The 22,300-nt window shown below is 36.1% G+C and overlaps 1 protein-coding gene and 1 long non-coding RNA gene across 12 annotated transcripts in view; one reads left to right on the top strand and one right to left on the bottom strand.

Moving 5' to 3' along the window:
• LOC130274439 (uncharacterized) overlaps positions 1 to 20,019 on the bottom strand; it is a 105,523-nt gene extending 85,504 nt beyond the window's left edge. For 4 of the 5 annotated variants that reach the window (XR_008844381.1, XR_008844383.1, XR_008844382.1 and 1 more), the window contains exon 1: positions 19,932 to 19,995. This is a non-coding gene — a long non-coding RNA (uncharacterized LOC130274439). Of the gene's footprint in view, positions 1 to 19,931 lie in introns of all 5 variants that reach the window. The other variant, XR_008844384.1, reaches the window with a different exon arrangement.
• The window catches only part of ASAP1 (ArfGAP with SH3 domain, ankyrin repeat and PH domain 1), a 389,691-nt gene that overhangs the window by 148,668 nt on the left and 218,723 nt on the right, over positions 1 to 22,300 (top strand). Inside the window, exon 1 of one of the 7 annotated variants that reach the window (XM_056522757.1) lies at positions 20,053 to 20,275. The exons of the other annotated variants lie outside the window; for them this stretch is intronic. Coding sequence (XP_056378732.1) covers positions 20,274 to 20,275 — 2 coding nt within the window. The 5' untranslated portion in view covers positions 20,053 to 20,273. Of the gene's footprint in view, positions 1 to 20,052; positions 20,276 to 22,300 lie in introns of those variants that run through there. 7 annotated transcript variants of the gene reach the window in all.

Genomic DNA, 22,300 nt, shown 5'->3' with positions numbered 1-22,300 from the left:
CATGTATATATATGAGAATATTATCTGTATAGGGATGAGAGGTTACATGTATGTATATGAGAATATTATCTGTATAGGGATGAGCGGTTACATGTATGTAGAGGAGAATATTATCTGTACAGGGATGAGAGGTTACATATATGTATATGAGAATATTATCTGTATAGGGATGAGAGGTTACATGTGTGTAGAGAAGAATATTATCTGTATAGGGATGAGAGGTTACATGTATGTATATGAGAATATTATCTGTATAGGGATGAGAGGTGACATGTATGTAGAGGAGAATATTATCTGTATAGGGATGAAAGGTTACATGTACGTAGAGGAGAATATTATCTGTACAGGGATGAGAGGTGACATGTATGTAGAGGAGAATATTATCTGTATAGGGATGAGAGGTGACATGTATGTAGAGGAGAATATTATTTGTATAGTGATGAGAGGTTACATGTATGTAGAGGAGAATATTATCTGTATAGGGATGAGAGGTTACATGTATGTAGAGGAGAATATTATCTGTACAGGGATGAGAGGTGACATGTATGTAGAGGAGAATATTATCTGTATAGGGATGAGAGGTTACATGTATGTAGACGAGAATATTATCTATATAGGGATGAGAGGTTACATGTATGTAGAGGAGAATATTATCTGTATAGGGATGAGAGGTTACATGTATGTAGAGGAGAATATTATCTATATAGGGATGAGAGGTTACATGTATGTAGAGGAGAATATTATCTGTATAGGGATGAGAGGTTACATGTATGTAGATGAGAATATTATCTGTATAGGGGAATGAGAGGTTACATGTATGTAGAGGAGAATATTATCTGTATAGGGATGAGAGGTTACATGTATGTAGATTAATATGTTATCTGTATAGGGATGAGAGGTTACATGTATGTAGGGGAGAATAATATCTGTATAGGGATGAGAGGTTACATGTATGTAGAGGAGAATATTATGTGTATAGGGATGAGAGGTTACATGTATGTATATGAGAATATTATCTGTATAGGGATGAGCGGTTACATGTATGTAGAGGAGAATATTATTTGTATAGGGATGAGAGGTTACATGTATGTAGAAGAGAATATTATCTGTATAGGGATGAGAGGTTACATGTATGTAGAGGAGAATAATATCTGTACAGGGATGAGAGGTTACATGTATGTAGATTAATATGTTATCTGTACAGGGATGAGAGGTGACATGAATGTAGAGGAGAATATTATCTATATAGGGATGAGAGGTTACATGTATGTAGAGGAGAATATTATCTGTATAAGGATGAGAGGTTACATGTATGTAGAGGAGAATATTATCTGTATAGGGATGAGAGGTTACATGTATGTAGAGGAGAATATTATGTGTATAGGGATGAGAGGTTACATGTATGTATATGAGAATATTATCTGTATAGGGATGAGCGGTTACATGTATGTAGAGGAGAATATTATTTGTATAGGGATGAGAGGTTACATGTATGTAGAAGAGAATATTATCTGTATAGGGATGAGAGGTTACATGTATGTAGAGGAGAATAATATCTGTACAGGGATGAGAGGTTACATGTATGTAGATTAATATGTTATCTGTACAGGGATGAGAGGTGACATGAATGTAGAGGAGAATATTATCTATATAGGGATGAGAGGTTACATGTATGTAGAGGAGAATATTATCTGTATAAGGATGAGAGGTTACATGTATGTAGAGGAGAATATTATCTGTATAGGGATGAGAGGTTACATGTATGTAGAGGAGAATATTATCTGTATAGGGATGAAAGGTTACATGTATGTAGAGGAGAATATTATCTGTATAGGGATGAGAGGTTACATGTATGTAGAGGAGAATATTATCTGTATAGGGATGAGAGGTTACATGTATGTAGAGGAGAATATTATTTGTATAGGGATGAGAGGTTACATGTATGTAGAGGAGAATATTATCTGTATAGGGATGAGAGGTTACATGTATGTAGAGGAAAATATTATCTGTATAGGGATGAGAGGTTACATGTATGTAGAGGAGAATATTATCTGCATAGGGATGAGAGGTTACATGTATGTAGAGGAGAATATTATCTGTATAGGGATGAGAGGTTACATGTATGTAGAGGAGATTATTATCTGTATAGGGATGTGAGGTTACATGTATGTAGAGGAGAATATTATCTATATAGGGATGAGAGGTTACATGTATGTAGAGGAGAATATTATCTGTATAGGGATGAGAGGTTACATGTATGTAGATTAATATGTTATCTGTATAGGGATGAGAGGTTACATGTATGTAGAGGAGAATATTATCTGTATATGGATGAGAGGTTACATGTATGTAGATGAGAATATTATCCGTATAGAGATGAGAGGTTACATGTATGTAGAGGAGAATATTATCTGTACAGGGATAAGAGGTTACATGTATGTAGATTATATTATCTGTATAGGGATGAGAGGTTACATGTATGTAGATGATATTATCTGTACAGGGATAAGAGGTTACATGTATGTATATGAGAATATTATCTGTATAGGGATGAGAGGTTACATGTATGTAGATGAGAATATTATCTGTATAGGGATGAGAGGTTACATGTATGTAGATGAGAATATTATCTGTACAGGGATGAGAGGTTACATGTATGTAGATCAGAATATTATCTGTATAGGGATGAGAAGTTATATGTATGTACATGAGAATATTATCTGTATAGGGATGAGAGGTTACATGTATGTAGAGGAGAATATTATTTGTATAGGGATGAGAGGTTACATGTATGTAGAGGAGAATATTATCTGTATAGGGATGAGAGGTTACATGTATGTAGAGGAGAATATTATCTGTATAGGGATGAGAGGTTACATGTATGTAGAGGAGAATATTATCTATATAGGGATGAGAGTTGACATGTATGTAGATGAGAATATTATCTGTATAGGGATGAGAGGTTACATGTATGTAGAGGAGAATATTATCTGTATAGGGATGAGAGGTTACATGTATGTATATGAGAATATTATCTGTATAGGGATGAGAGGTTACATGTATGTAGATGATATTATCTGTATAGGGATGAGAGGTTACATGTATGTAGATGATATTATCTGTATAGGGATGAGAGATTACAAGCATGTAGAGGAGAATATTATCTGTATAGGGATAAGAGGTTACATGTATGTATATGAGAATATTATCTGTATAGGGATGAGAGGTTACATGTATATATATATATGAGAATATTATCTGTATAGGGATGAGAGGTTACATGTATGTATATGAGAATATTATCTGTATAGGGATGAGCAGTTACATGTATGTAGAGGAGAATATTATCTGTACAGGGATGAGAGGTTACATATATGTAGAGGAGAATATTATCTGTAAAGGGATGAGAGGTTACATGTATGTAGAGGAGAATATTATCTGTATAGGGATGTGAGGTTACATGTATGTAGAGGAGAATATTATCTATATAGGGATGAGAGGTTACATGTATGTATATGAGAATATTATCTGTATAGGGATGGGCGGTTACATGTATGTAGAGGAGAATATTATCTGTATAGGGATGAGAGGTTACATGTATGTAGAGGAGAATATTATTTGTACAGGGATGAGAGGTTACATATATGTAGAGGAGAATATTATCTGTATAGGGATGAGAGGTTACATGTATGTAGAGGAGAATATTATCTGTATAGGGATGTGAGGTTACATGTATGTAGAGGAGAATATTATCTGTATAGGGATGAGAGGTTACATGTATGTAGAGGAAAATAATATCTGTACAGGGATGAGAGGTTACATGTATGTAGATTAATATGTTATCTGTACAGGGATGAGAGGTGACATGTATGTAGAGGAGAATATTATCTATATAGGGATGAGAGGTTACATGTATGTAGAGGAGTATATTATCTATATAGGGATGAGAGGTTACATGTATGTAGAGGAGAATAATATCTGTACAGGGATGAGAGGTTACATGTATGTAGATTAATATGTTATCTGTACAGGGATGAGAGGTGACATGTATGTAGAGGAGAATATTATCTATATAGGGATGAGAGGTTACATGTATGTATATGAGAATATTATCTGTATAGGGATGAGAGGTTACATGTATGTAGAGGAGAATATTTTCTGTATAGGGATGAAAGGTTACATGTATGTAGATGAGAATATTATCTGTATAGGGATGAGAGGTTACATGTATGTAGAGGAGAATATTATCTGTATAGGGATGAGAGGTTACATGTATGTAGATGAGAATATTATCTGTATAGGGATGAGAGGTGACATGTATGTAGAGGAGAATATTATCTGTATAGGGATGAGAGGTTACATGTATGTAGATGAGAATATTATCTATATAGGGATGAGAGGTTACATGTATGTAGAGGAGAATATTATCTATATAGGGATGAGAGGTTACATGTATGTAGAGGAGAATATTATCTGTATAGGGATGAGAGGTTACATGTATGTAGATGAGAATATTATCTGTATAGGGATGAGAGGTTACATGTATGTAGAGGAGAATATTATCTGTACAGGGATGAGAGGTTACATGTATGTAGATGAGAATATTATCTGTATAGGGATGAGAGGTTACATGTATGTAGATGATATTATCTGTACAGGGATAAGAGGTTACATGTATGTATATGAGAATATTATCTGTATAGGGATGAGTGGTTACATGTATGTAGATGAGAATATTATCTGTATAGGGATGAGAGGTTACATGTATGTAGATCAGAATATTATCTGTATAGGGATGAAAGGTTATATGTATGTATATGAGAATATTATCTGTATAGGGATGAGAGGTTACATGTATGTAGATCAGAATATTATCTGTATAGGGATGAAAGGTTATATGTATGTATATGACAATATTATCTGTATAGGGATGAGAGGTTACATGTATGTAGATGGGAATATTATCTGTATAGGGATAAGAGGTTATATGTATGTGGAGGAGAATATTATCTGTATTGGGATGAGAGGTTACATGTATGTAGAGGAGAATATTATCCATATAGGGAGGAGAGGTTACATGTATGTAGATGAGAATATTATCTGTAAAGGGATGAGAGGTTACATGTATGTAGAGAAGAATATTATCTGTACAGGGATAAGAGGTTACATGTATGTAGAGGAGAATATTATCTGTATAGGGATGAGAGGTTACATGTATGTAGATGAGAATATTATCTGTATAGGGATGAGAGGTTACATGTATGTAGATGATATTATCTGTACAGGGATAAGAGGTTACATGTATGTATATGAGAATATTATCTGTATAGGGATGAGAGGTTACATGTATGTATATGAGAATATTATCTGTATAGGGATGAGAGGTTATATGTATGTATATGAGAATATTATCTGTATAGGGATGAGAGGTTACATGTATGTAGATCAGAATATTATCTGTATAGGGATGAGAGGTTATATGTATGTAGATGAGAATATTATCTGTATAGGGATGAGAGGTTACATGTATGTAGATCAGAATATTATCTGTATAGGGATGAGAAGTTATATGTATGTACATGAGAATATTATCTGTATAGGGATGAGAGGTTACATGTATGTAGAGGAGAATATTATTTGTATAGGGATGAGAGGTTACATGTATGTAGAGGAGAATATTATCTGTATAGGGATGAGAGGTTACATGTATGTAGAGGAGAATATTATCTGTATAGGGATGAGAGGTTACATGTATGTAGAGGAGAATATTATCTATATAGGGATGAGAGGTGACATGTATGTAGATGAGAATATTATCTGTATAGGGATGAGAGGTTACATGTATGTAGAGGAGAATATTATCTGTATAGGGATGAGAGGTTACATGTATGTAGATGAGAATAGTATCTGTATAAGGATGAGAGGTTACATGTATGTATATGAGAATATTATCTGTATAGGGATGAGAGGTTACATGTATGTAGATGATATTATCTGTATAGGGATGAGAGGTTACATGTATGTAGATGATATTATCTGTATAGGGATGAGAGATTACATGCATGTAGAGGAGAATATTATCTGTATAGGGATAAGAGGTTACATGTATGTATATGAGAATATTATCTGTATAGGGATGAGAGGTTACATGTATGTATATGAGAATATTATCTGTATAGGGATGAGCGGTTACATGTATGTAGAGGAGAATATTATCTGTACAGGGATGAGAGGTTACATATATGTAGAGGAGAATATTATCTGTAAAGGGATGAGAGGTTACATGTATGTAGAGGAGAATATTATCTGTATAGGGATGTGAGGTTACATGTATGTAGAGGAGAATATTATCTATATAGGGATGAGAGGTTACATGTATGTATATGAGAATATTATCTGTATAGGGATGAGCGGTTACATGTATGTAGAGGAGAATATTATCTGTACAGGGATGAGAGGTTACATGTATGTAGAGGAGAATATTATTTGTACAGGGATGAGAGGTTACATATATGTAGAGGAGAATATTATCTGTATAGGGATGAGAGGTTACATGTATGTAGAGGAGAATATTATCTGTATAGGGATGTGAGGTTACATGTATGTAGAGGAGAATATTATCTGTATAGGGATGAGAGGTTACATGTATGTAGAGGAAAATAATATCTGTACAGGGATGAGAGGTTACATGTATGTAGATTAATATGTTATCTGTACAGGGATGAGAGGTGACATGTATGTAGAGGAGAATATTATCTATATAGGGATGAGAGGTTACATGTATGTAGAGGAGTATATTATCTATATAGGGATGAGAGGTTACATGTATGTAGAGGAGAATAATATCTGTACAGGGATGAGAGGTTACATGTATGTAGATTAATATGTTATCTGTACAGGGATGAGAGGTGACATGTATGTAGAGGAGAATATTATCTATATAGGGATGAGAGGTTACATGTATGTATATGAGAATATTATCTGTATAGGGATGAGAGGTTACATGTATGTATATGAGAATATTATCTGTATAGGGATGAGAGGTGACATGTATGTAGAGGAGAATATTATCTGTATAGGGATGAAAGGTTACATGTATGTAGATGAGAATATTATCTGTATAGGGATGAGAGGTTACATGTATGTAGAGGAGAATATTATCTGTATAGGGATGAGAGGTTACATGTATGTAGATGAGAATATTATCTGTATAGGGATGAGAGGTGACATGTATGTAGAGGAGAATATTATCTGTATAGGGATGAGAGGTTACATGTATGTAGATGAGAATATTATCTATATAGGGATGAGAGGTTACATGTATGTAGAGGAGAATATTATCTATATAGGGATGAGAGGTTACATGTATGTAGAGGAGAATATTATCTGTATAGGGATGAGAGGTTACATGTATGTAGATGAGAATATTATCTGTATAGGGATGAGAGGTTACATGTATGTAGAGGAGAATATTATCTGTATAGGGATGAGAGGTTACATGTATGTAGATGATATTATCTGTACAGGGATAAGAGGTTACATGTATGTATATGAGAATATTATCTGTATAGGGATGAGTGGTTACATGTATGTAGATGAGAATATTATCTGTATAGGGATGAGAGGTTACATGTATGTAGATCAGAATATTATCTGTATAGGGATGAAAGGTTATATGTATGTATATGAGAATATTATCTGTATAGGGATGAGAGGTTACATGTATGTAGATCAGAATATTATCTGTATAGGGATGAAAGGTTATATGTATGTATATGACAATATTATCTGTATAGGGATGAGAGGTTACATGTATGTAGATGGGAATATTATCTGTATAGGGATAAGAGGTTATATGTATGTGGAGGAGAATATTATCTGTATTGGGATGAGAGGTTACATGTATGTAGAGGAGAATATTATCCATATAGGGAGGAGAGGTTACATGTATGTAGATGAGAATATTATCTGTAAAGGGATGAGAGGTTACATGTATGTAGAGGAGAATATTATCTGTACAGGGATAAGAGGTTACATGTATGTAGAGGAGAATATTATCTGTATAGGGATGAGAGGTTACATGTATGTAGATGAGAATATTATCTGTATAGGGATGAGAGGTTACATGTATGTAGATGATATTATCTGTACAGGGATAAGAGGTTACATGTATGTATATGAGAATATTATCTGTATAGGGATGAGAGGTTACATGTATGTATATGAGAATATTATCTGTATAGGGATGAGAGGTTATATGTATGTATATGAGAATATTATCTGTATAGGGATGAGAGGTTACATGTATGTAGATCAGAATATTATCTGTATAGGGATGAGAGGTTATATGTATGTAGATGAGAATATTATCTGTATAGGGATGAGAGGTTACATGTATGTAGATCAGAATATTATCTATATAGGGATGAGAGGTGACATGTATGTAGATGAGAATATTATCTGTATAGGGATGAGAGGTTACATGTATGTAGAGGAGAATATTATCTGTATAGGGATGAGAGGTTACATGTATGTAGAGGAGAATATTTTCTGTATAAGGATGAGAGGTTACATGTATGTAGAGGAGAATATTATCTGTACAGGGATAAGAGGTTACATGTATGTAGATGAGAATATTATCTGTATAGGGATGAGAGGTTACATGTATGTAGAGGAGAATATTATCTGTATAGGGATGAGAGGTTACATGTATGTAGAGGAGAATATTATCTGTACAGGGATAAGAGGTTACATGTATGTAGATGAGAATATTATCTGTATAGGGATGAGAGGTTACATGTATGTAGATGATATTATCTGTACAGGGATAAGAGGTTACATGTATGTATATGAGAATATTATCTGTATAGGGATGAGAGGTTACATGTATGTATATGAGAATATTATCTGTATAGGGATGAGAGGTTATATGTATGTATATGAGAATATTATCTGTATAGGGATGAGAGGTTACATGTATGTAGATCAGAATATTATCTGTATAGGGATGAGAGGTTATATGTATGTAGATCAGAATATTATCTGTATAGGGATGAGAGGTTATATGTATGTAGATGAGAATATTATCTGTATAGGGATGAGAGGTTACATGTATGTATATGAGAATATTATCTGTATAGGGATGAGAGGTTATATGTATGTATATGAGAATATTATCTGTATAGGGATGAGAGGTTATATGTATGTATATGAGAATATTATCTATATAGGGATGAGAGGTGACATGTATGTAGATGAGAATATTATCTGTATAGGGATGAGAGGTTACATGTATGTAGAGGAGAATATTATCTGTATAGGGATGAGAGGTTACATGTATGTAGAGGAGAATATTTTCTGTATAAGGATGAGAGGTTACATGTATGTAGAGGAGAATATTATCTGTACAGGGATAAGAGGTTACATGTATGTAGATGAGAATATTATCTGTATAGGGATGAGAGGTTACATGTATGTAGATCAGAATATTATCTGTATAGGGATGAGAGGTTATATGTATGTAGATGAGAATATTATCTGTATAGGGATGAGAGGTTACATGTATGTAGAGGAGAATATTATCTGTATAGGGATGAGAGGTTACATGTATGTAGATGAGAACATTATCTGTATAGGGATGAGAGGTTACATGTATGTAGATGATATTATCTGTACAGGGATAAGAGGTTACATGTATGTATATGAGAATATTATCTGTATAGGGATGAGAGGTTACATGTATGTATATGAGAATATTATCTGTATAGGGATGAGAGGTTACATGTATGTAGAGGAGAATATTATCTGTATAGGGATGAGAGGTTACATATATGTAGATGAGAATATTATCTGTATAGGGATGAGAGGTTACATGTATGTAGATGAGAATATTATCTGTATAGGGATGAGAGGTTACATGTATGTAGAGGAGAATATCTGTATAGGGATGAGAGGTTACATGTATGTAGATGAGAATATTATCTGTATAGGGATGAGAGGTTACATGTATGTAGAGGAGAATATTATCTGTATAGTGATGAGAGGTTACATGTATGTAGAGGAGAATATTATCTGTATAGGGATGAGAGGTTACATGTATGTATATGAGAATATTATCTGTATAGGGATGAGAGGTGACATGTATGTAGAGGAGAATATTATCTGTATAGGGATGAGAGGTGACATGTATGTAGAGGAGAATATTATCTGTATAGGGATGAGAGGTTACATGTATGTAGAGGAAAATATTATCTGTATAGGGATGAGAGGTTACATGTATGTAGAGGAGAATATTATCTGTATAGGGATGAGAGGTTACATGTATGTAGAGGAGAAAATTATCTGTATAGGGATGAGAGGTTACATGTATGTAGAGGAGAATATTATCTGTATAGGGATGAGAGGTTACATGTATGTAGATGAGAATATTATCTGTATAGGGATGAGAGGTTACATGTATGTATATGAGAATATTATCTGTATAGGGATGAGAGGTTACATGTATATATATATATGAGAATATTATCTGTATAGGGATGAAAGGTTACATGTATGTAGATGAGAATATTATCTGTATAGGGATGAGAGGTTACATGTATGTAGAGGAGAATATTATCTGTATAGGGATGAGAGGTTACATGTATGTAGAGGAGAATATTATCTGTATAGGGATGAGAGGTTACATGTATGTAGAGGAGAATATTATCTGTATAGGGATGAGAGGTTACATGTATGTAGAGGAGAATATTATCTGTATAGGGATGAGAGGTTACATGTATGTAGAGGAGAATATTATCTGTACAGGGATGAGAGGTTACATGTATGTAGATTAATATGTTATCTGTACAGGGATGAGAGGTTACATGTATGTAGATGAGAATATTATCTGTATAGGGATGAGAGGTTACATGTATGTAGGGGAGAATAATATCTGTATAGGGATGAGAGGTTACATGTATGTAGATGAGAATATTATCTGTATAGGGATGAGAGGTTACATGTATGTAGATGAGAATATTATCTGTATAGGGATGAGAGGTTACATGTATGTAGAGGAGAATATTATCTGTATAGGGATGAGAGGTTACATGTATGTAGAGGAGAATATTATCTGTACAGGGATGAGAGGTTACATGTATGTAGAGGAGAATATTATCTGTACAGGGGTGAGAGGTTACATGTATGTAGAGGAGAATATTATCTGTATAGGGCTGAGAGGTTACATGTATGTAGATTAATATGTTATCTGTATAGGGATAAGAGGTTACATGTATGTAGAGGAGAATATTATCAGTACAGGGATGAGAGGTTACATGTATGTAGAGGAGAATATTATCTGTACAGGGATGAGAGGTTACATGTATGTGGAGGAGAATATTATCTATATAGGGATGAGAGGTTACATGTATGTGGAGGAGAATATTATCTATATAGGGATGAGAGGTTACATGTATGTAGAGGAGAATATTATCTGTACAGGGGTGAGAGGTTACATGTATGTGGAGGAGAATATTATCTGTATAGGGATGAGAGGTTACATGTATGTAGATGAGAATATTATCTGTATAAGGATGAGAGGTTACATGTATGTAGAGGAGAATATTATCTATATAGGGATGAGAGGTTACATGTATGTAGAGGAGAATATTATCTATATAGGGATGAGAGGTTACATGTATGTATATGAGAATATTATCTGTATAGGGATGAGAGGTTACATGTATGTAGATGAGAATATTATCTGTATAGGGATGAGAGGTTACATGTATGTGGAGGAGAATATTATCTATATAGGGATGAGAGGTTACATGTATGTAGAGGAGAATATTATCTGTATAGGGATGAGAGGTTACATGTATGTAGAGGAGAATATTATCTGTATAGGGATGAGAGGTTACATGTATGTAGATGAGAATATTATCTGTATAGGGATGAGAAGTTACATGTATGTAGAGGAGAATATTATCTGTATAGGGATGAGAGGTTACATGTATGTAGAGGAGAATATTCTCTGCATAGGGATGAGAGGTTACATGTATGTAGATGATATTATCTGTATAGGGATGAGAGGTTACATGTATGTAGAGGAGAATATTATCTTTATAGGGATGAGAGGTTACATGTATGTAGAGGAGAATATTATCTTTATAGGGATGAGAGGTGACATGTATGTAGATGAGAATATTATCTGTATAGGGATGAGAGGTGACATGTATGTAGAGGAGAATATTATCTGTATAGGGATGAGAGGTTACATGTATGTAGAGGAGAATATTATCTGTATAGGGATGAGAGGTTACATGTATGTAGAGGAGAATATTATCTGTATAGGGATGAGAGGTTACATGTATGTAGAGGAGAATATTATCTGTATAGGGATGAGAGGTTACATGTATGTAGATGAGAATATTATCTGTATAGGGATGAGAGGTTACATGTATGTAGAGGAGAATATTCTCTGCATAGGGATGAGAGGTTACATGTATGTAGACGAGAATATTATCTGCATATGGATGAGAGGTTACATGTATGTAGATTAATATGTTATCGGTATAGGGATGAGAGGTTTCATGTACAGTGGGGATCAAAAGTTTGGGCACCCCAGGTAAAAATGTGTATCAATGTGCATGAAGAAGCCAAGGAAAGATGGAAAAATCTCCAAAAGGCATCAAATTACAGATTAGACATTCTTATAATATGTCAACAAAAGTTAGATTTTATTTCTATCATTTACACTTTCAAAATAACAGAAAACAAAAAAAATGGTGTCTGCAAAAGTTTGGGCACCCTGCAGAATTTATAGCATGCACTGCCCCCTTTGCAAAGCTGAGATCTGCCAGTGTCATGGATTGTTCTCAATCATCATCTGGGAAGACCAAGTGATGTCAATCTCAAAGGTTTTAAATGCCCAGACTCATCTGACCTTGCCCCAACAATCAGCACCATGGGTTCTTCTAAGCAGTTGTCTAGAAATCTGAAACTGAAAATAGTTGAAGCTCACAAAGCTGGAGAAGGCTATAAGAAGATAGCAAAACGTTTTCAGATGTCAATATCCTCTGTTCGGAATGTAATTAAGAAATGGCAGTCATCAGGAACAGTGGAAGTTAAAGCAAGATCTGAAAGACCAAGAAACATATCAGACAGAACAGCTCACAGGATTGTGAGAAAAACTATTCAAAACCCACATTTGACTTCACAATCCCTCCAGAAAGATGTGGCAGACACTGGAGTTGTGGTACACTATTCCACTATAAAGAGATACTTGTACAAATATGGTCTTCATGGAAGAGTCATCAGATGAAAACCTCTTCTACGTCCTCACCACAAAAATCAGCGTTTGAACTTTGCAAATGAACATATAGACAAGTCTGATGCATTTTGGAAACAAGTTCTGTGGACCGATGAGGTTAAAATTGAACTTTTTGGCCGGAATGAGCAAAGGTACGTTTGGAGAAGAAGGGGAACAGAATTTAATGAAAAGAACCTCTGTCCAACTGTTAAGCATGGGGGTGGATCAATCATGCTTTGGGGTTGTATTGCAGCCAGTGGCACAGGGAACATCTCACGAGTAGAAGGAAAAATGGATTCAATAAAATTTCAGCAAATTTTTGATGCTAACTTGATGCCATCTGTGAAATGGCAAAGATACCTCAAACAAGAATTGAAAGACTCTTGGCTGGCTACAAAAAGAGTTTACAAGCTGTGATATTTGCCATAGGGGGCAGTACAAGATATTAACTCTGCAGGGTGCCCAAACTTTTGCAGACGCCATTTTTTTGTTTTCTGTTATTTTGAAAGTGTAAATGATGGGGGAAAAAATCTAACTTTTGTTGCCATATTATAAGAATGTCTAATCTGTAATTTGATGCCTTTTGGAGGTTTTTCCATCTTTCCTTGGCTTCTTTATGCACATTAATACAAATTTTTACCTAGGGTGCCCAAACTTTTGATCCCCACTGTATGTATGTGTGTGTGTGTGTATATTCCAGCATCACATCCAAACGGCTAAAGATATTAACATGAAACTTGGCCACATGTTACTTATATGTCAACAACAAACATAGGATAGGTGATTTAACCCTTACTCACCCCCATTTGCCAGGGGCGGGGTTTTTTGTTTAATGTCCCATACAAGTCTATGGGAAATATATGTTACTGCATAACTTCCAAACGGCTGGAGATATTTTGTTAATACTTGGTCACATGTTACTTATATGTCCACTTAAAATATAGGATAGTTAATTTAACCCTTAACTACCCCCATTTATGAGGGTCAGGGTTTTTGTTCCATGCAAATCAATGGGAAATGTATGTTCCCACATAACTTCCGTACGGCTGGAGATCTTTCAATACCTGGTCACATATTACGGGTCGGGATAGGAGGACGGGATAGGAGGTCGTACAGTGACTGTGCACACATATATATATATATATGTATATATATTCCGCTGTGTGTACGGTGACTGTGTATATACATATATATAGTCCGCTGTGTGTACGGTGACTGTGTATATACATATATATTCCGCTGTGTGTACGGTGACTGTGTATATACATATATATTCCGCCGTGTGTACGGTGACTGTGTATATACATATATATACCGGTGTGTGTATGGTGACTGTGTATGTATATATATACATATATATTCCGCCGTGTGTACGGTGACTGTGTATATACATATATATTCCGCTGTGTGTACGGTGACTGTGTATATACATATATATTCCGCTGTGTGTACGGTGACTGTGTATATACATATATATTCCGCTGTGTGTACGGTGACTGTGTATATACATATATATTCCGCCGTGTGTATGGTGACTGTGTATATATATATATATATTCCGCCGTGTGTACGGTGACTGTGTATATATATATATATTCCGCCGTGTGTACGGTGACTGTGTATATATATATATATTCCGCCGTGTGTACGGTGACTGTGTATATATATATATATTCCGCCGTGTGTACGGTGACTGTGTATATACATATATATTCCGCCGTGTGTACGGTGACTGTGTATATATATATATATTCCGCTGTGTGTACGGTGACTGTGTATATACATATATATTCCGCTGTGTGTACGGTGACTGTGTATATATATATATATTCCGCAGTGTGTACGGTGACTGTGTATATACATATATATTCCGCCGTGTGTACGGTGACTGTGTATATATATATATATTCCGCTGTGTGTACGGTGACTGTGTATATACATATATATTCCGCTGTGTGTACGGTGACTGTGTATATATATATATATATTCCGCCGTGTGTACGGTGACTGTGTATATATATATATATATTCCGCCGTGTGTACGGTGACTGTGTATATATATATATATATATTCCGCCGTGTGTACGGTGACTGTGTATATATATATATTCCGCCGTGTGTACGGTGACTGTGTATATACATATATATATATTCCGCTGTGTGTACGGTGACTGTGTATATACATATATATTCCGCCGTGTGTACGGTGACTGTGTATATATATATATATATTCCGCCGTGTGTACGGTGACTGTGTATATACATATATATTCCGCTGTGTGTACGGTGACTGTGTATATATATATATATATTCCGCCGTGTGTACGGTGACTGTGTATATACATATATATTCCGCTGTGTGTATGGTGACTGTGTATATACATATATATTCCGCTGTGTGTACGGTGACTGTATGTATATATATATATATTCCGCTGTGTGTACAGTGACTGTGTATATAAATATATATATATTCCGCTGTGTGTACGGTGACTGTGTATATACATATATATATATTCTGCCGTGTGTACGGTGACTGTGTATATACATATATATTCCGCCGTGTGTACGGTGACTGTATGTATGTATATATATATATATTCCGCTGTGTGTACGGTGACTGTGTATATACATATATATTCCGCTGTGTGTACGGTGACTGTGTATATAAATATATATATATTCCGCCGTGTGTACGGTGACTGTATGTATATACATATATATTCCGCCGTGTGTATGGTGACTGTATGTATATATATATATATTCCGCCGTGTGTACGGTGACTGTGTATATACATATATATTCGGCCGTGTGTACGGTGACTGTGTATATACATATATATTCCGCTGTGTGTACGGTGACTGTGTATATACATATATATTCCGCTGTGTGTACGGGGACTGTATGTATATATATATATTCCGCTGTGTGTACGGTGACTGTATGTATATATATATATATTCCGCCGTGTGTACGGTGACTGTGTATATATATATATATTCCGCCGTGTGTACGGTGACTGTGTATATATATATATATATATTCCGCCGTGTGTACGGTGACTGTATGTATATATATATATATATTTCGCCGTGTGTACGGTGACTGTGTATATACATATATATTCTGCCGTGTGTACGGTGACTGTATGTATATATATATATTCCGCCGTGTGTACGGTGACTGTATGTATATATATATATTCCGCCGTGTGTACGGTGACTGTATGTATGTATATATATATTCCGCCGTGTGTACGGTGACTGTGTATATATATATATATATTCTGCCGTGTGTACGGTGACTGTATGTATATATATATATTCCGCCGTGTGTACGGTGACTGTATGTATGTATATATATATTCCGCCGTGTGTACGGTGACTGTGTATATACATATATATTCCGCCGTGTGTACGGTGACTGTATGTATATATATATATATATATTCCGCTGTGTGTACGGTGACTGTATGTATTTATAAATATATATTCCGCTGTGTGTACGGTGACTGTGTATATATATATATATATTCCGCTGTGTGTACGGTGACTGTGTATATACATATATATTCCGCCATGTGTACGGTGACTGTATGTATATATATATATATATTCCGCTGTGTGTACGGTGACTGTATGTATTTATATATATATATTTCGCCGTGTGTACGGGGACTGTATGTGTATATATATATATATATATATATATATATATATTCCGCTGTGTGTACGGTGACTGTGTATATATATATATATTCCGCAGTGTGTACGGTGACTGTGTATATACATATATATTCCGCCGTGTGTACGGTGACTGTGTATATATATATATATTCCGCTCTGTGTACGGTGACTGTGTATATATACATATATATATATTCCGCTCTGTGTATGGTGACTGTGTATATAAATATATATATATTCCGCTGTGTGTACGGTGACTGTATATATATATATATATATATATATATTCCGCCGTGTGTACGGTGACTGTGTATATATATATATATATATTCCGCCGTGTGTACGGTGACTGTGTATATATATATATATATTCCGCTGTGTGTACGGTGACTGTGTATATACATATATATTCCGCCGTGTGTACGGTGACTGTGTATATATATATTCCGCCGTGTGTACGGTGACTGTGTATATATATATATATATTCCGCCGTGTGTACGGTGACTGTGTATATATATATATATATATATATATATATATATATTACGCCGTGTGTACGGTGACTGTGTATATACATATATATTCCGCTGTGTGTATGGTGACTGTATGTATATACATATATATTCCGCCGTGTGTACGGTGACTGTGTATATACATATATATTCCGCCGTGTGTACGGTGACTGTGTATATATATATATTCCGCTGTGTGTATGGTGACTGTGTATATACATATATATTCCGCCGTGTGTACGGTGACTGTGTATATACATATATATTCCGCCGTGTGTACGGTGACTGTGTATATAAATATATATATTCCGCCGTGTGTACGGTGACTGTGTATATACATATATATTCCGCCGTGTGTACGGTGACTGTGTATATACATATATATTCCGCTGTGTGTACGGTGACTGTGTATATATATATATATTCCGCCGTGTGTACGGTGACTGTGTATATACATATATATTCCGCCGTGTGTACGGTGACTGTGTATATATATATATATTCCGCCGTGTGTACGGTGACTGTGTATGTATATATATATATATATTCCGCTGTGTGTACGGTGACTGTGTATATACATATATATTCCGCCGTGTGTACGGTGACTGTGTATGTATATATATATATATATTCCACCGTGTGTACGGTGACTGTGTATATACATATATATTCCGCCGTGTGTACGGTGACTGTGTATATATATATATATTCCGCAGTGTGTACGGTGACTGTGTATGTATATATATATATATATTCCGCTGTGTGTACGGTGACTGTGTATATATATATATATATATTCCGCCGTGTGTACGGTGACTGTATGTATGTATATATATATTCCGCCGTGTGTATGGTGACTGTGTATATATATATATATATTCCGCCGTGTGTACGGTGACTGTGTATATATATATTCCGCCGTGTGTACGGTGACTGTGTATATATATATATATATATTCCGCCGTGTGTACGGTGACTGTGTATATATATATATATATATATATATATATATATATTCCGCCGTGTGTACGGTGACTGTGTGTGTATATATATATATATATATTCCGCCGTGTGTACGGTGACTGTGTATATACATATATATTCCGCCGTGTGTACGGTGACTGTGTATATACATATATATTCCGCTGTGTGTACGGTGACTGTGTATATACATATATATTCCGCCGTGTGTACGGTGACTGTGTATATACATATATATTCCGCTGTGTGTACGGTGACTGTGTATATATGTATATATATATTCCGCTGTGTGTACGGTGACTGTGTATATACATATATATTCCGCCGTGTGTACGGTGACTGTGTATATACATATATATTCCGCCGTGTGTACGGTGACTGTGTATATATATATATTCCGCCCTGTGTACGGTGACTGTGTATATATATATATATTCCGCTGTGTGTACGGTGACTGTGTATGTATATATATATATATATATATATATATTCCGCCGTGTGTACGGTGACTGTGTATGTATATATATATATATATATTCCGCCGTGTGTACGGTGACTGTGTATATATATATATATATTCCGCCGTGTGTATGGTGACTGTGTATATATATATATTCCGCCGTGTGTACGGTGACTGTGTATATATATATATATATTCCGCCGTGTGTACGGTGACTGTGTGTATATATATATATTCCGCCGTGTGTACGGTGACTGTGTGTGTATATATATATATATATATATATTCAGCCGTGTGTACGGTGACTGTATATATATATATATATATATTCCGCCGTGTGTACGGTGACTGTGTATATACATATATATTCCGCTGTGTGTACGGTGACTGTGTATATACATATATATTCCGCCGTGTGTACGGTGACTGTGTATATATATATATATATTCCGCCGTGTGTACGGTGACTGTGTATATACATATATATTCCGCTGTGTGTACGGTGACTGTGTATATATGTATATATATATTCCGCTGTGTGTACGGTGACTGTGTATATACATATATATTCCGCCGTGTGTACGGTGACTGTGTATATACATATATATTCCGCCGTGTGTATGGTGACTGTGTATATACATATATATTCCGCCCTGTGTACGGTGACTGTGTATATACATATATATTCCGCCCTGTGTACGGTGACTGTGTATGTGTATATATATATATATATATATATATATATATATATTCCGCCGTGTGTACGGTGACTGTATATATATATATATATATATATATATATATTCCGCCGTGTGTACGGTGACTGTGGATATACATATATATTCCGCAGTGTGTACGGTGACTGTGTATGTATATATATATATATATTCCGCCGTGTGTACGGTGACTGTGTATATATATATATATATATTCCGCCGTGTGTACGGTGACTGTGGATGTGACCGGGGAGTGAATGAGTCCCCTCAGCCGCTCCTCCCTCACCTCCTGCTGCTGCCGCTGTTGCTGGGCGGGTGGTCGCGCAGGCGCAGTAGTTGTCTCCGCTCCCCGCGCGCTCCTGTCACAGTTGCGCGCCCCCGCCGTCCGTGCACGTCGTGTCCCGCGGAGCGCTCCCTGCAGGCGGCTGACGGTGAGAGACTGGACCGAGCCGCCGTACACCCGGTCACCGAGAGCTGCGGTACAGCGGGGTTATGGTCTTTCTCCCTGGAGGGATGAGAGAGGCAACGGGAGAATGAGAAAAGCGCATCCCCGGGGGACATCTATGTGACACCGGAGTGAGGAGCCAGACAGGAGGCGGCACCACTGACTGCACCACCAGCTGCTGACATGTATGTGGATGGGGACTATATGTATGTGTATGGGGACTACATGTATGAGGACTATATGTATGTGTATGGGGACTATATGTATGAGGACTATATGTATGTGTATGGGGACTATATGTATATGGGGACTATATGTATGTGGATGGGGACTATATGTATATGGGGACTATATGTATGAGGACTATATGTATGTGGATGGGGACTATATGTATATGGGGACTATATGTATGAGGACTATGTATGTGTATGGGGACTATATGTATATGGGGACTACATGTATGAGGACTATATGTATGTGGATGGGGACTATATGTATATGGGGACTATATGTATGAGGACTATATGTATGTGGATGGGGACTATATGTATATGGGGACTACATGTATGAGGACTATATGTATGTGGATGGGGTCTATATGTATATGGGGACTACATGTATGTGGGTGGGGACTATATGTATATGGGGACTACATATATGAGGACTATATGTATGTGGATGGGGACTATATGTATATGGGGACTACATGTATGAGGACTATATGTATGTGGATGGGGACTATATGTATATGGGGACTACATGTATGAGGACTATATGTATGTGTATGGGGACTATATGTATATGGGGACTATATGTATGTGGATGGGGACTATATGTATATGGGGACTACATGTATGGGGACTATATGTATATGGGGACTATATGTATGAGGACTATATGTATGTGGATGGGGACTATATGTATATGGGGACTATATGTATGAGGACTATGTATGTGTATGGGGACTATATGTATATGGGGACTACATGTATGAGGACTATATGTATGTGGATGGGGACTATATGTATATGGGGACTACATGTATGAGGACTATATGTATGTGGATGGGGACTATATGTATATGGGGACTACATGTATGAGGACTATATGTATGTGGATGGGGGCTATATGTATATGGGGACTACATGTATGTGGATGAGGACTATATGTATATGGGGACTACATATATGAGGACTATATGTATGTGGATGGGGACTATATGTATATGGGGACTAGATGTATGAGGACTATATGTATGTGGATGGGGACTACATGTATGGGGACTATATGTATATGGGGACTACATGTATGTGGATGGGGACTACATGTATGAGGACTATATGTATGTGTATGGGGACTATATGTATATGGGGACTACATGTATGTGGATGGGGACTATATGTATATGGGGACTACATGTATGAGGACTATATGTATATGGGGACTACATGTATGTGGATGGGGACTGCATGTATGAGGACTATATTTATGTGTATGGGGACTATATGTATATGGGGACTACATGTATGTGGATGGGGACTATATGTATATGGGGACTACATGTATGGGGACTATATGTATATGGGGACTACATGTATGTGGATGGGGACTACATGTATGAGGACTATATGTATGTGGACTATATGTATATGGGGACTACATGTATGTGGATGGGGACTATATGTATATGGGGACTACATGTATGGGGACTATATGTATATGGGGACTATATGTATATGGGGACTACATGTATATGGGGACTACATGTATATGGGGACTACATGTATGTATATGGGGACTACATGTATATGGGGACTATATGTATATGGGTACTACATGTATGAGGACTATATGTATGTGTATGGGGACTATATGTATATGGGTACTACATGTATGGGGACTATATGTATGTGTATGGGGACTATATGTATGTGGATGGGGACTATATGTATGTGGATGGGGACTATATGTATGTGGATGGGGACTATATGTATGTGGATGGGGACTATATGTATGTGGATGGGGACTATATGTATGTGGATGGGGACTATATGTATGTGGATGGGGACTATATGTATGTGGATGGGGACTATATGTATGTGGATGGGGACTATATGTATGTGGATGGGGACTATATGTATGTGGATGGGGACTATATGTATGTGGATGGGGACTATATGTATGTGGATGGGGACTATATGTATGTGGAT

This window comes from Hyla sarda, chromosome 5 (assembly GCF_029499605.1).
Source record: "Hyla sarda isolate aHylSar1 chromosome 5, aHylSar1.hap1, whole genome shotgun sequence".
NCBI classification, from domain to species: domain Eukaryota; kingdom Metazoa; phylum Chordata; class Amphibia; order Anura; family Hylidae; genus Hyla; species Hyla sarda.
This window is presented reverse-complemented; position numbering and strand designations above follow the sequence as displayed.